The following is a 15328-nucleotide window of genomic DNA, read 5'->3' on the forward strand; positions in this document are numbered from 1 at the left end:
GTTTATATAAATCATAATTTTTTATTTTAAGATATTTTGATGTTTTTTACTGTACAATTTGCTTTCGTTTTCCTTAATTTCGTACTTTCTTTTAAACTCGAAATGTATCATTCTTTTTATTGCATTGTAAAAACTGCAAATCAATGAAAATAATCAAGAGATATTAAATAATATCCTTTTTTGAAATCAGTTTTTAAAATTATAAACATTGATATCTACGCAAACTTGAGTTTAAGGTTGCATGGAGGGTCTCTTAAATATACTTACAATCCCTATTATAGAACTATGATATAATGAACTATCTAGAATATAGTATGGATTAATCTAGAACTATGATGGATGGGAAGGTAGAAGCAGAATGGATGAGAAGGTAGAAGCAGAATGGATGAATGTAGAAGGAGAATGGATGGGAAGGTAGAAGGAGAAGGGATGAGAAGGTAAAAGGAGAATGGATGGGAAGGTAAAAGGAGAATGGATGGGAGTGTTGAAGGAGAATGGATGGGAAGGTAGAAGCAGAATGGATGGTAAGGTAGAAGGAGAATGGATGGGTAGATAGAAGGAGAATGGATGGGAAGGTAGAAGCAGAATGGATGGGAAGGTAGAAGGAGAATGGATGGGAAGGTATAAGGGGAATGGGTAGGTAAGAAAACTGCATCCAGATACATGGAGAAAAACCAACAACAACAGGAAAGAAGAAAATGACGGGGGTTTTGGGGGATTTAGGGAGAATGGATGGGAAGGTAGGAGGAGAATGGATGGTAGGGTAGAAGGAGAATGGATGGTAAGGTAGAAAGAGGAAGGATGGGAAGGTAGAAGCAGAATGGATGGTAAGGTAGAAGAAGAATGGATGAGAAGGTAGAAGGAGAATGGATGGTAAGGTAGAAGGAGAATGGATGGTAAGGTAGAAGAGGAATGGAAGGTAGAAGGAGAATGGATGGGAAGGTAGAAGGAGAATGGATGGTTAGGTAGAAGGAGAATGGATGGTAAGGTAGAAGAAGAATAGATGGGAAGGTAGAAGGAGAATGGATGAGAAGGTAGAAGGAGAATGGATGAGAAGAGGTTAATCTAGAACTATGATATAATGAACTATCTAGAATATAGTATGGATTAATCTAGAACTATGATATAATGAACTATTAAGAATATAGTATGGATTAATCTAGAACTATGATATAATTTAAACTATCCCGAATAATCTAGAACTATGATATAATAAACTATTCAGAATATAGTATGGATTAATAAACTATTTAGAATGTAATGGATAAATCTAGAACTATGATATAATAAACTAATAAGAATATAGTATGGATTAATAAACTATCTAGAATTTAGTGGATTAATCTAGAACTATGATATGATAAACTATTAAGAATATAGTATGGATATATTAAAGTGTTTATGCAAAGACAAGACGCACTACTGACCAGGCTTAAACTGCTCAGACCGGCAGCAAGAGAAAGCTATTTTGTCCTGCAGGAGTCCTCAAGTTATGCATGTATAAATATGTGTATATACATTTTAGGAGTCCTCTATACATTATAAGAATTTATAGGCATATATTTAGGAGTCCTAGAAACACCATTTACATTCATAGGAGTACTCTATACACTGAGATCAATAAAACTGTAGAAAAATATAAAGACGACATTAAAGCTATTCATATGTAAGATTCTTGTTGTTATAAAGAAAATTGTTTATAATGGTAGCTTAAAAATCACTTTATTAAATACAATGGGTCTGAGTACACTGCACAGTTAGTTGATGTGTTTTATGTTTATTCGACCATAATAAAATTAGTCTCTTAGTCGTCTTCCTATTCCACTTTTTTTTTATTTAGTTAACTGGTATGACCTGTATACGTGATTATAAAACATAATATGAATTTTCTTCTCAATATTAATTAATAAACACTTCGCCTTTTGGCTCTTAGTTCTATTCAAGGGATTTTTTAGAACTCTCCTTATTTACCAAAAGAATAAAAAAGTGAACTTTAAGTTTTCTATATACTTGAGTTTTTGCACTTTTGTAATAAATTTATTAGCTTTTAGTTCAAACACATTTTCTTCTCTTACGAGAAAATTAAACATAATTGATTTAAAAAGCAGGAAACATTAATTCAAACTGGGTTTAATGGTTCATTTTTTACTGTAGAAATGGGCCCAAATTGGGGTTTTAGGATTCCGTCTCATTTCGAGAGGAAAATTCTATGGTACATTTTTCGTACATTTCCCGTATTCAAATCATTGCCACGTGTTATGTCACAAATATTACTTTAATAACAATTCCAGTTTTTAGTTAAACTATAATCCGAAATTCGAAACAAAAATCACTTATCTGACGATACTAATCAATGAAAACGAAAGGAAACCTATAAAGAATGAATTAGCGGCTGAATTATTTTAAGAATCTGCTTAGGTCTCAATATTTTATTTGTAAATATAATAAAGTATAAAGAATAAATTTTGTTTTCCTGCATTTTTACTTGCATGCAATTGCAATTTATTTAATAATTGTTAACCCTCCTTTCCAATTACTTAATTCATTGTTTACCATTGCATTGCGCAACTCTGTGCAATGCCATTGCTAAAGTGAATTTCTTGTAAAATCTTACTTTAAGCAAAAAAACAATGCCAGTAAACATTTTTCAATCATGGAAGAACAGTTTTTATTTTTTATTTTGTCTAATTTGTCCTCAAAATTAAGGTGCGGAATTGCTTAACAAATTTACACTTGTTTGAAATTGAGTAAATGTGTGTTAAAATCAGGATATGTTTCGAAAAATGGATATGTTCAAACAAATTAAATCAAGTATCAACAATAACTGATTTTCTGATTTTAGTATTGCTATTTATAAATATATGCCGTATTATTTTTATTACTTGGCTTGGCTTGAAAAAGATAACTTTGCAGATATGGCCCAATTTTAACACTCAGTGTTAGAAATAAGTCAAATCATGGTTTGGAACTAATATCCCCTGAAAAGTAAATTTGATTTCTGAAGTTAACAAAATTTTCTTCCTTTTATATTAAGGATTTTCATTTTCTAGAGAGCAAAATAAATTAGATTTTGTTAAAAATCTAACCCCACAGCTTTTTACAGGATCCGTGCACTATAGTTATTGTTTGATGCGGAGAATAGTTGTTCATGATAACATGCTATACTTTATTAATCCGTTTTTTAAAGGTTTAAAAAATTAAAGGAACGGACAAGGATATCAAGTAGCACGCGGATTTAACGATTCGGTTCTTATCCCAGAGAATGCTGTGACTTTCGATCACAATTCGACTGATTAAACATTTTTTTTTTCTCCTTTTCTCTATTTATACTCTTTTGTTGGTATATGCGCTTTAAACGAAAAATTAAAAAAATTCAGAAAAGACAAAAATCATTTGAAAACATTATAAACAATCATAAAAAAGTGGTTTTTCATGTTTTTAATGCAATTTTAACCATAATAATTAACTAATTTTGTCAATATTTTGAATACGCATCTGTAAACTTTTTATAAACTTTTTTATTATATAATTGTTTGAATAAAAATCCCTAGGTTTTCAAACAGATGCATTAAGGTTTAAAAAGAATGAGAATTAAGCTTTGCATGAATATTCGCTATTTCCCAACATAGAATAGAACTATTTTGATTTCTTGTGTTATCTTTTAGTTTGTCACACACAGATCTCATTCCTCAATTTAAATCAAATTCTAAACCGGAATTAATTCTACATTTCTACAAATCTAAATATTAAAAGCGAAAGAGAAGAACTAAAAGATTAAATGACCCACCCCTCCCGACATTTTAAAATTTTTCATATATTTTAAAGAAAACATGATAAAAAATATTTTAGCGTGTCATCTTGACCAATTTATTTTTTCAATAGAAATTGGATAGAAGTCAGTTATAAATAAATACTAAAAATATCCGAAAATTCCTTGTACTTTTTTAAGCCAAAAGAAATTTTCGCAATATTTGAATGTATTTGAAGTTACTATATGTGAGCGAATAGTTTTACTGGCCACTTTGTTGTTTAACAAACGGATTAAAATATATTCAAAAGGGATAAGTCCCATTTATGAATCGAATAAATAGTTTAGATACATTTTAAAACTGTCACGGCTGAAATTTAATTTAATTTTTGCTAAACCAAAAGTTTACTTCATTAAGTTAAACCCATATGAATACAGCAAGCTTATTATAAAAGAAAAACTTTTTTAACAATTCCATTTCATTTATTTTATCTCTTTGATATTTTAGTATGAATGAGTTTTTGACTTTTTCTGCTTTTAGCTGGCAAAAAGAACAAGATGGCAAAAGGTGTTTTCATTTTTGTACACACGTTTTTGAATTTGAACATTTATTAATTTTTTAGTTTATTTCAAGTGTTGAAACTTTAACAGTTTTTCCCCGGCCGGTTTGGCAACATGTTTTAACAGATAAATATAATCATGGGGTTCTGCTCAATATTCATGATTTCAAAGGATTTGGGATTTTTTTATCTATCTATTCTATCTACATATAAATTTGGCTTGTCTGTCTGTTTGTTTGTATTCAATAAACGTCAAAAAAATTAATCTCTTGAAAATCCGCGGAATGTTTTTCTTCTTTGTTTTAAAATGTAAACAAAAATAACATGTTCACAATTTTAATATTTAATTAATATTAAATGCTCAAAAATAATTTCAATCTCGATATATAATGTGGGTATAATTAAAAATCTGGAAACTTCGATGCCTCTCTTAATCCTTTAAGTTGTAAATCACTCCTGACAGTATAAACCTGTGTTCATAATTCTTACGAAGTGGAAAATGATTTTTTAAAAAATTAAACTGTACAAAGAACATTCAGAAATGGAAAAAATACGTAAAAAATGTATCTTTTAAAATCTATTCCGACTTTATTGATTTATTTATCTATATTTGTATGCACATGATAACTCGTTAATAAACTTTTGTGATAAATTCATATTTTCAACAATCCTGTAAACTATAAATGATACGTAAATAAATATCTAGATTTCAAAAAAAAAATATTTAATTAATTTTGCTTTATTGTATTTATCCTATGTTTGTATCCAATAAAGGTCAAACTCAAAGCGGCTGAACCGATCGGGCCAAATTTTTTTGAGGCAATTCACATGACCCCATTGGGAAGGTTTATGGATGCTCAGAATTACAAAAGTTTGTCTCCAAAAATCTCCACAGTTCTTAAATCCTCGAAGTTTTCCTTTATTGTTCTATACTTTGCACGAAGAGAACAAAGCTCACAGATAGGAGAATGGACTTTAAACCTAGTTTACATATATAAATATATATATTTAAAGAATCAGCTTTAGTATTATATATATATAATGGTAAAATTTTTAAAAGGAAAAATATTGCAAAGAAATGTTTGTAATATTTAAAAAAAAAACTTGTAGTAATTTGTAATATTTAAAAAAAAAACGCAATTTGTGATGAAAAAATCTTGTAATTTTAGTTGTTCAAAGAATTTCAACTACTGCAGAGGATCGTCATGAGAACATGTAAAACTTATGTCTAGTAAAATTATTTTCAATAAAATGTAAAGTTTAAAAACTGAAATATATATTGTTTTTCTGAACTTTTGATCTTGAGAGAAAAAATTAGGTTCGCGGAATTTTTTTTCTGGCCATAGTAGCAAAAAAAATAAAAAATTTCCAAAAAATATCGAAAAAACACCATACTATACAGGAGAGTCAAAATAAGGTACAATTTTGTATCAGGCGTCACTAATCACACTTTTTTTGACTCACCCTGTACAATTTTTGAATGTTGGATGGTTACCATTTTGCTGCATATTTAGCTTTTAGTATGTTTTAGGGACTGAGCATACCTTTCAAAATGCATTTTGGGCTTATAAAAAAAAAATATAAGGGGTTTATATTTCAGAAAGATAGTTAGGTATTGGGAGTTGAGGAAGAATAAATTAGGATTCCTGCGGAGAAATCAATTTTGCGAGCAAATATTAGGCTCTGGCTGCATGTAGCTTGTATTGTAGGTATTTGGAAATGAGAATACCAATCAAAAAGCATTTTGGGCGCATAAAAAAAGTTGGATAGATAATGGAATCTGAAGGTTAGATAATTCAGAGAAGTGCAATATGAAGGTTGGATAATTCGGAGAAGCGCAATCTGATGGTTAGACAATTTGGAGAAGCAATCGATGACCATCCAACCTACAAATGATGACCATCCAACGAAAGTACAAAAGTACAAAATTCCTGTGGTGGAGGAGGGGAATAAATTTCGCAACAGTTGAGAAATATTTCATTTCTTTAACCCCCCTCCCCCCCCCCCCCACATCCCTGGAAACAGTCGTGAGCTGCCTCTTAGAACTAATGTATTACAATTTATGATTTGTCAGAGGAATTAAATCAAATCTCCAGAGAGTAGCAAATAAGGATTTAAATGGACCCTGAAAGACCACATAATACAACTCTAAGATCTCTTTCAGTGGTTAAAAAACTAAGTGCAGTTTATTTTCAGATTTTTTGAACAAAAAAAGTATAATTGAGTATTAACAGTTGTACAGATAATTTACAAATAATTACATTTTTACATATATAATTGTGCACATTGTGCCAAACAGAAAAAGTGAAAACCGGCAAGTTTATAGAAAGAATTGGTAATTGTACGGCAGGATACAGTAGACTGTACTGCATCATACTGTAGAAATATGTACATTATACATTATACATGATACATAGATTGTGCGATTAATATTTAGGCAAGCACTTATATGTCAACAAAATAAATTTTTAAAGATCGAACTTTGGTTCAAGCATTTTTAGATCACAAATAAACATTTAACTTCAAACTTAGCAATTTTAAATTTAGTAATTAATTCTCAGAAGAAAGTCAATTATAGCCCCTTTTGCCTATTAATGATAGCCTAAATGGAAAAAAATAATGCTTAATAAATTATTATACTAGAGGGGAGGGGCGTAAGTGGGGGATGAGTATAAGGAACGAGACCCACTTCTGCAATGAAAAATAAGTAAAAACTAAATGAGAAAAAATTAAAGTTTGAATTGGAAAGAAAACTTGAACCATAACTTATTATTAATATACAGTGCAGTGTGGTGACAAAAAAACTAAAATAGTTGTCGTTTCGTTGTTTAATTTTATTAGGAATTTGTGATTCGTACTTGTGGTCTCAAATTTAAAATTGCCTACAATGAATATTGAGAACCATCGTTTCAGATTAACAATATCCACACAAAAGTTCCGATATCAAAGGAACATATTTGGGAAAAATTCTATGACAAAATCCTTAATATCGAAATAGCAAGAAAGGCAGAAGACAATCATATCACTAAATAAATAATAAAATAGTTACAAGTTAAAGCATAATTATCAACTTAAAGCTTTTTTCAATTTTGTACTAGATGACATAGTGAAAAATGCAAATTGTGTCAGCTTTGAATTGAACAGAATTTAGTTCACTGGAAAACATTGCTAATTTCAGAGTTAACTGAATTAATACTTTTGGTTGAGTATATGTTAGATCTATTTAAAGGGACTGTCGACGTATTTTAGTAAATGATCTAATTAAAGGAACTGTCGACGTATTTTAGTAAATGTAAGATCTAATTAAAGGAACTGTCGACGTATTTGAGTAAATGTTAGATCTAATTAAAGGAACTGTCGACGTATTTTAGTAAATTTAAGATATAATTAAAGGAACTGTCGACGTATTTGAGTATATGTTAGATGTAATTAAAGGAACTATCGACGTATTTGAGCATATGTTAGATGTAATTAAAGGAACTGTCGACGTATTTAAGTATATGTTAGATGTAATTAAAGGAACTGTCGACGTATTTCAAAAAATAAAGAATTACATGTCCAATTCACAACCTTGACTGACTACGCAAAAAAAGGTGAAATCCATGTTATTTTCTCTAAATTTTATGTTTTTAACTGCAGTTTCTTGACGTGCAGAATTTTGCCACCTAGGTGAATTAGGAAATAAAAAGAATTCTTCCTTAAGTGGTACTGTTGTCAATAGAGCATATCAAATATCAATCCAAACTACATCAACCACTAGACGGTTTCCTAAGTGTCGTTGTATCTACTCTGCTCCTCCTTCACTCCTGGTGCTTTTTGTATCCTCGTTATCCTTGTTCTCCTCCTGGCACCCCTTCACCTCCTCAACCACCTGGCTGATCGTTCTCCCGTTCACAACCGTGCTCACCTACACCAACAACAATATTGTTCAGACATAAGAAGATGGGGGAGAAGGCCGTTTCATGTTTTTTAATCGGTCTTTTAAGGTCTTTTGTGTTATTTACCGAGTATAAAAAACTTAACATCGGCGAAGTCTCTTGTGCGGAGAATCTTTCAGATCCGTGACTCGACTCGATCACAGTTTTCCCAAAATACTCTTCCAAGAAGCATCGGAAAATGATGACTAAGTTCCGATCATTCAACTATTTATTAATGACAGAACAACTTTAAAAAATCATAAAATCTCCTTAAATACAGGGTGTCCCACGAAACATAACAGTTGGTGAATAGTTCAGAATGTCTTTTTCCATTATTTGTTCAGTTGTTTGATACCAAAGATCGATAAAAATATTTTATGAGAGTCATGTTAAATTAAAATTGATCTCAAAGTAAAATAAAACTAAGCAAAAGATTTGTTTAACTAAAAATAACTATTTATTAAATGTCATGTTTAGCGGGACACCCTGTAACTCTTTTACTTCATACTAATTCCTCCCCCCCCCCTTCAATAGGCCGTCATTTTCTTAAGTAAATTATTACAAACACCGAAAAAACTGGATTAAATTATTGAACAAATTTAGTTTATAATGTTTTAACTTTTAATATATTTTTCATGTTTTAATTCAATCAAAACAATGAATAGTTAAAAAAGAACATTTATTTTTTAATAAGTTTTAATTGCATTTTGCTCCTTTTAATAAATGGTACCTATTTCCAAAATATGTGATCGAACAATACCTTTTGATGATAATTAACCCACCTTAATAGTATAGTTGATGTTAAGCTTTAGCCCGGTGAATACTGCTGCTTGAACGCATCCTGTCAACTTCTTCATCTCAAGGGTCTCCTTCGCAACCTTCATGAAAAAACAAATATTTTTATATCAGTAAAAAACAAATATGTATGACCCCCCCCCCCACACACATTTGAAGTCTGGTGAGGCACTGACCACATTGACACCCTTTTACGTAAAAAAGTCTCAATGAGGGCAGTGCCCCACGATAGACTCCCAACAGTGGGCTAGGGGGGCTTTTATAGCAGTGCACATTCCAACTGAAATATAATTATTACTATTTTTTCTTCTAAAACTAAAAAATACGTATCATTATCTAGCTCGTCTTTTCTGTGGGAATCAACTAGTAGTTTCCTAAAAAACCCCGGTCGGACTTTCAAGAGACCAATCAATGAATACAAATGCTTGAGTTAAGATTTGATGATATCGTAGATTATAAAATGCTTTAGCATACTTTAGCATAGAGAGATTCCTTAAGCTATTTACCAGACAGATGATTTAATAATTAATATATTTAGTTGAACTCCGATTTTCTTTAAATTTATCCAAGTATTTTATAAACTTCATATACCCCATCTCCGCTCTCTCCAATAACCGCAGCAGCCTCCTTGAGATCGAACCCTACCACTGCTGTATCTGCCGGCGGACAAATCTCCGCCACATACATAAGATTGACACCGGGAAGTCGGGATAAGGCAGCTCGAACCCCAGTCTTAGGTTCCTTAACATTTTATTACGAACATATATAAAAAATAAATAGTTCAGGAAATAAATTATTTAACAAAAACGTCGTAAAAAGCAATAAAATAATAAAATCAGTAACATTTGACAACAAAAATAAAACAAAACAAAAAACATTAAAGATATGAAAAATGCAATATCATAATAAAATAATTAACAATAGCATTAACACAAATAAAAGTAATATCAAAAGTATTAACCATGTGTCATATGAAATTGTTATAGCCATAAAAATATCAATAGCAATTAGCAATAATAATAACAATAACAATAAATAATTGAGCCAAGTTCAATATTTTCACATATCATATATTTTGTTGTAAAAAATGACAAAATTTACCTGGAATTCTACCCTGGCCAACCCGAGATCCTTAATGACAGAAATCTGGAGAATTGTTGGTCTCATTGCAGCACCAAACTTCTAAATATATTAAATCACTGCAGCACCAAACTTCTAAACATGTTAAATCATTGCAGCACCAAACTTCTAAACATGTTAAATCATTGCAGCACCAAACTTCTAAACATATTGAATAATTTCAGCACCAAACTTCTAAACATATTAAATCATTTCAGCACCAAACTTCTAAACATATTAAATCATTGCATCAGCACCAAACTTCTAAACATATTAAATCATTTCAGCACCAAACTTCTAAACATATTAAATCATTGCACCACCAAACTTCTAAACATATTAAATCATTGCAGCACCAAACTTCTAAACATATTAAATCATTGCAGCACCAAACTTCTAAACATATTAAATCATTTCAGGACCAAACTTCTAAACATATTAAATCATTGCACCACCAAACTTGTGAACATTTTAAATCATTGCAGCACCAAACTTCTAAACATATTAAATAATTGCAGCACCAAACTTCTATATATATTAAATCATTGCAGCACCAAACTTCTAAATATATTAAATCATTGCAGCACCAAACTTGTAAACATATTAAATCATTGGAGCACCAAACTTCTAAATATATTAAATCATTGCAGCACCAAACTTCTGAAAATATTAAATAATTGCAGCACCAAACTAATAAATATATTAAATCATTGCAGCACCAAACTTCTAAATATATTAAATCATTGCAGCACCAAACTTCTTAACATATCACAAAATCTTGAAGAATCTGTGAAAATAACGAAATATTAATTATAAAGCTGTTGAACTGTTACGAAACTAAAATCGATAAAAAAATTAAAATATGAACTCTACAGTTTTTTTTGGCAATAAGAATACATAAATCGAGGCCTTTGAATATGCCGATAATATCCCCCCCCCNTTTCTTTCAACACAAATTTGAATAAACCACAATCCGTTTCTACCAATTTTTCTACATTCTCAGTAAAGTATAAGACGGTTATCAAGTATTAAGCATAATCATATCTAGAAAAGAAACAAAACTTCTGCCAATTTATCCTTTACATCCTTTGATTTTTGACCACTACTCTCTTTAAAAAATTAACATTGACAATGCCTTTAAAGTTTTGTGTATTGCACTTTACCTTGTCGAAGAGAGTCATGATTGCTATTGCTGGTGCTACACCGCTACTGGTGGACAGCAAATCCAACAACAGTCGCAGGTCACGGTTAGTATAGTAAATTTCATACAACTCACCAAGAATCTAGAAGAATTAAATTTAAAAATCATGGAAATTATGAATATAAATTGCTTTTGGAAAAACAGTCTCCACTACAAAAATTTTTGACAATAAATTGCAAAAAATATTTCTTAAAATTTTTTGGAGGGGGTGGGGTGGGGAGTCGGGGAATTACCTCTTCATCAGTTTCTCCAGCCGAAGCATTCTCCTTCATGTATCTCTTGTATGTTCTCATAAGTCTAAATTCAATCAATTAATCAAGTTGATCAACCACTTGATCATCAACAAACAAAAAATAAAACAATCAGACGAGCATTGTCAAAAAGACGTGTTAAAATGACATAACCAATTTAATCTAATCAAACTATACAGGGATAGCTTGTGGCATCCTTGGTATCTTTCCCACATTCGTCCGATCTTCATCAATCATTGATAATTAATTTTAGATTTTTTTACTATCCATGACTTCAAGCTAAAAAAGGTTTTGAAAGAATAAGGTTACAAGTCTACTTGTAAAGATCACATCAACGCAACCATATTTGAGCCATGCTACTACCATTTTGTCGTTTTAATTCTTCGTTTTTAAACATATGTCAGGTGTCAGTGTACTCCACAATGTAATGAAAATAAGCTTACATAAAAAATAAAATTTTGAAAAAGATTTACTTCTTTTCCGGACTTTAGTGAGAAAAAATGAATATAATAATGCCATAAAAGATACCCATCTGACCATATACCTGGATAACCGGCCCAGGCATGGAACTGTTAACCAGAGTAGATTATACATGTTTAGTACAAGGTAGAGTCCTGTTATACCAACTAAAATCAGAAATGTTAAAAGGAGGGTTAACCTAACTTTGCGAACTTTTGTTTATTTTACATTAGAGGGTCAATCAGAACGTTATATTTCATTTTTCCATTTTCTGATGATTATTTTATCTGGAATATGAAAAATCGCGGCCGTATTCTTTCAAATGGTTTGTGTGCAATGTACATGTACAGTGTACATGTGCAGAAGTGTTAGTACCTGTAGTGTACAGAATGTAAAGGTAAAACTGTGCTGGGGAGCCAGAACATTCAAACCTAAACAGAAAATATGTGGAGAAAAATACCAAAAATATGAAGGGTATTATTAAAATAATAAATAAAACATGGACGCTAAAATGTCTTTCAGATACTAGTTTTTAATGGAATCTACTTAACATTTATCGATAAACACCAATTAGAGCCGAGAGGTCTATTTTAAACAAGAATATAATAAAAATAAACGTTCTGTATAAATTCATTTAGATAAGATTTCTGTTTCAAAAATGCCGAAAATCGAACAATAATGCGAGAAGTAATATCTATAAATGCGTTTTTTAATCACCTTGAAGTCTAAAATATCTATTGCTGGATTAATACAGATAATCATTATTATTTAAGGATAGCATAAAATTTACATAAAACTAAATGTTTTGGAAAATGATTATCTTGAGATCATACAAAGTAAAAATCAATTCCCTCACCAGTATCCGTGCACGTCGCAGAGAATTGTGTCTTGATGCTTAATAACATTCAATCCCTGAAAACATTTTAATATTTAATAACATTCAAACCCTAAAAATATTTAGAACGTTGCAATTTGTAAATGCATTTTTCCTTGAATTTATTTATTCATCGGCAAACTATCAGAGATTCCACACTGGGTTTTCTTTCTGATCATTAAGTGATTGATGGATAGGTTGGTTGATTTATGGATTCATTGATTAATTGATTGATTTACAGACTGGACGAACTGATGGGATTAATTGGTGGATTAATTAATTAAATGATTAATGTTTTTTTTATTAATAAATAAACTGTTGGATTAATTGATTAGTCGATTGTTTAATACGATTTTTTTATGACTGTACCTGAGTGCTCATCCAGACCAGCAGTACACTAGCAATTAGAATCTCCAGTACAGTTCGGACCAGGTAGGACAAAAAATAGTTATTATTTCCTGAAAAAAGTTCACTTTCAAGATAAACCTCCAAAACATATGTATTATGTACAAATGTCATGGAACAACTAGTTGATCCATGACAAATGTATATATTTAAGAAATTCTTTTCGAAGAATTCGGAAATTATAAACAGAATAGTAGAACTTCTGAGGATTTAGTCCAAATTAATGCTTCCATCAAAATGAATCACTTTGAACCAAATTAGTGTTTAAACCCGTTGCATGTAATTTGCTAATCCATTGAAGGGAGGAGGGGTATTGAGGGTAGTCCAAGAATGTGAAAACCCCTGCAAAGAAGAGGGTTTGTAAAAGTTATCACTAATTTGAATATTTGACAACGAAAAATTAACCTCTAAAACTCTGTTTAAGTTCAATCGCCTCCCTGCCACCATCGGTTACATCTACTATAGCCCCCTGCACATCCTAATACAGAAGTAATATATAGACCCCTGCTCATCCTAATACAGGAGTAATATATAGCCCCCTGCTCATCCTAATACAGGAGTAATATATAGCCCCCTGCTTATCCTAATAAAGGAGTAATACAAAGCCCCCTGCTCATCCTAATGCAGGAGTAATATATAGCCCCCTGCTTATCCTAATACAGGAGTAATATATAGCCCCCTGCTCATCCTAATACAGGAGCAATATAGCCCCCTGCTCATCCTAATAAAGGAGTAATATATAGCCCCCTGCTCATCCTAATACAGGAGTAATATATAGCCCCCTGATCATCCTAACAGGAGTAATATATTGCCCCTTGCTTATCCTAATACAGGAGTAATATATAGCCCCCTGCTCATCCTAATACAGGAGTAATATATAGCCCCTGTATATCCTAATACAGGAGTAATATATAGCCCCCTGCTTATCCTAATACAGGAGTAATATATAGCCCCTTGCTTATCCTAATACAGGAGTAATATATAGCCCCCTGCTTATCCTAAAACAGGGGTAATATATTGCCCTCTGCTTATCCTAATACATGAATAATATAAAGCAACCTACTCATTCTAATACAGCCCCCTGCTTATCCTAATACAGGAGTAATATATAGCCCCCTGCTTATCCTAATACAGGAGTAATATATAGCCCCCTTCTTATCCTAATACAGGAGTAATATACAGCCCCCTGCTTATTCTAATAAAGGAGTAATATATACCCCCTGCTTATCCTAATACAGGAGTAATATATAGCCCTCTGCTCATCCTAATACAGGTGTGAAATATAGCCCCCTTTTCATCCTAATACAGGATTAATATACAGCCCCCTGCTCATTCTAATACAAAAGTGATTTATAGCCCACTGCTCATCCTAATACAAACACAAAAAAAGGAAATAAAAAACGACAATATCTTCCTCATAATTGCTAAGAAAAAGATAATCTAAGATGCCATCATTTTGGACATGTTTCTCTTTAAATGAAGGAACATAAACAATTAGGTCAAAAGTCTCTTTCAGTGGAAGATAAAGGGAAAGTAGGAATGTAACCCTGTACAGTAATTACTGATTATTGAACAATACCTGGTTCTGGGAGGAGAGAACGTTTTCTTTAATTAGAAACTTGTAAAATGTTTCTAGTTTAAGACCAGCCTAAGACAAATATTAGTTCAGGGTACCAATATATTAATAATAACAAAATGTTCGTTAAATAGAAAATTGTGATATAATTCAATAACTCAAAAACGATGATACATCAGAGGAAGTGCTATTATGTGAGACGATCAAGAAAATATCATAAATAATATGCAAAGTTCATGATAGCGGGATGATATCATGTTATCTTAAAAGNAATCATTTTTGATGATCTAAGGGGGAAAATGAAAAATTGGACATCAAAGGCAAGTTTTCTTCATTCTTTTTGAGACGTTTTACCCCAAAACTTATTTAATTACTCATAAAAATCTTCATTTTCTCCAATTCAGGGAATAAAATAACCACAAA

The 15328-nt window shown here is 31.2% G+C and overlaps 1 protein-coding gene across 1 annotated transcript; it reads right to left on the reverse strand.

Annotated features, from left to right (window-relative positions):
• Window positions 1-7896: 7896 nt before the first annotated feature.
• LOC111701163 (uncharacterized) lies at window positions 7897-15011 on the reverse strand. Its single transcript, XM_023472330.1, has 12 exons — window positions 14909-15011; window positions 13735-13807; window positions 13294-13382; window positions 12907-12962; window positions 12426-12481; window positions 12136-12217; window positions 11574-11637; window positions 11303-11422; window positions 10122-10202; window positions 9612-9761; window positions 9008-9103; window positions 7897-8215 (listed from the first exon to the last, which is right to left on the reverse strand). Exons 3-12 carry the CDS (start codon window positions 13303-13305, stop codon window positions 8093-8095), a joined length of 840 nt encoding a protein of 279 aa, XP_023328098.1. The 5' UTR covers window positions 13306-13382; window positions 13735-13807; window positions 14909-15011; the 3' UTR covers window positions 7897-8092.
• Between the last annotated feature and the right edge of the window lie 317 nt (window positions 15012-15328).

This window comes from Eurytemora carolleeae, unplaced genomic scaffold (assembly GCF_000591075.1).
Source record: "Eurytemora carolleeae unplaced genomic scaffold, Eaff_2.0 scaffold357, whole genome shotgun sequence".
Classification (NCBI taxonomy): domain Eukaryota; kingdom Metazoa; phylum Arthropoda; class Copepoda; order Calanoida; family Temoridae; genus Eurytemora; species Eurytemora carolleeae.

Excerpts from the sequence above, each read along its gene's own strand:
- LOC111701163 (XM_023472330.1), bottom strand. Across the intron at positions 12,482-12,906 it reads TGCGACGTGCACGGATACTG|GTTTGAATGTTCTGGCTCCC; the intron begins GTGAGGGAATTG and ends TTTTCTGTTTAG. Across the intron at positions 11,423-11,573 it reads CTGGAGAAACTGATGAAGAG|ATTCTTGGTGAGTTGTATGA; the intron begins GTAATTCCCCGA and ends TAATTCTTCTAG.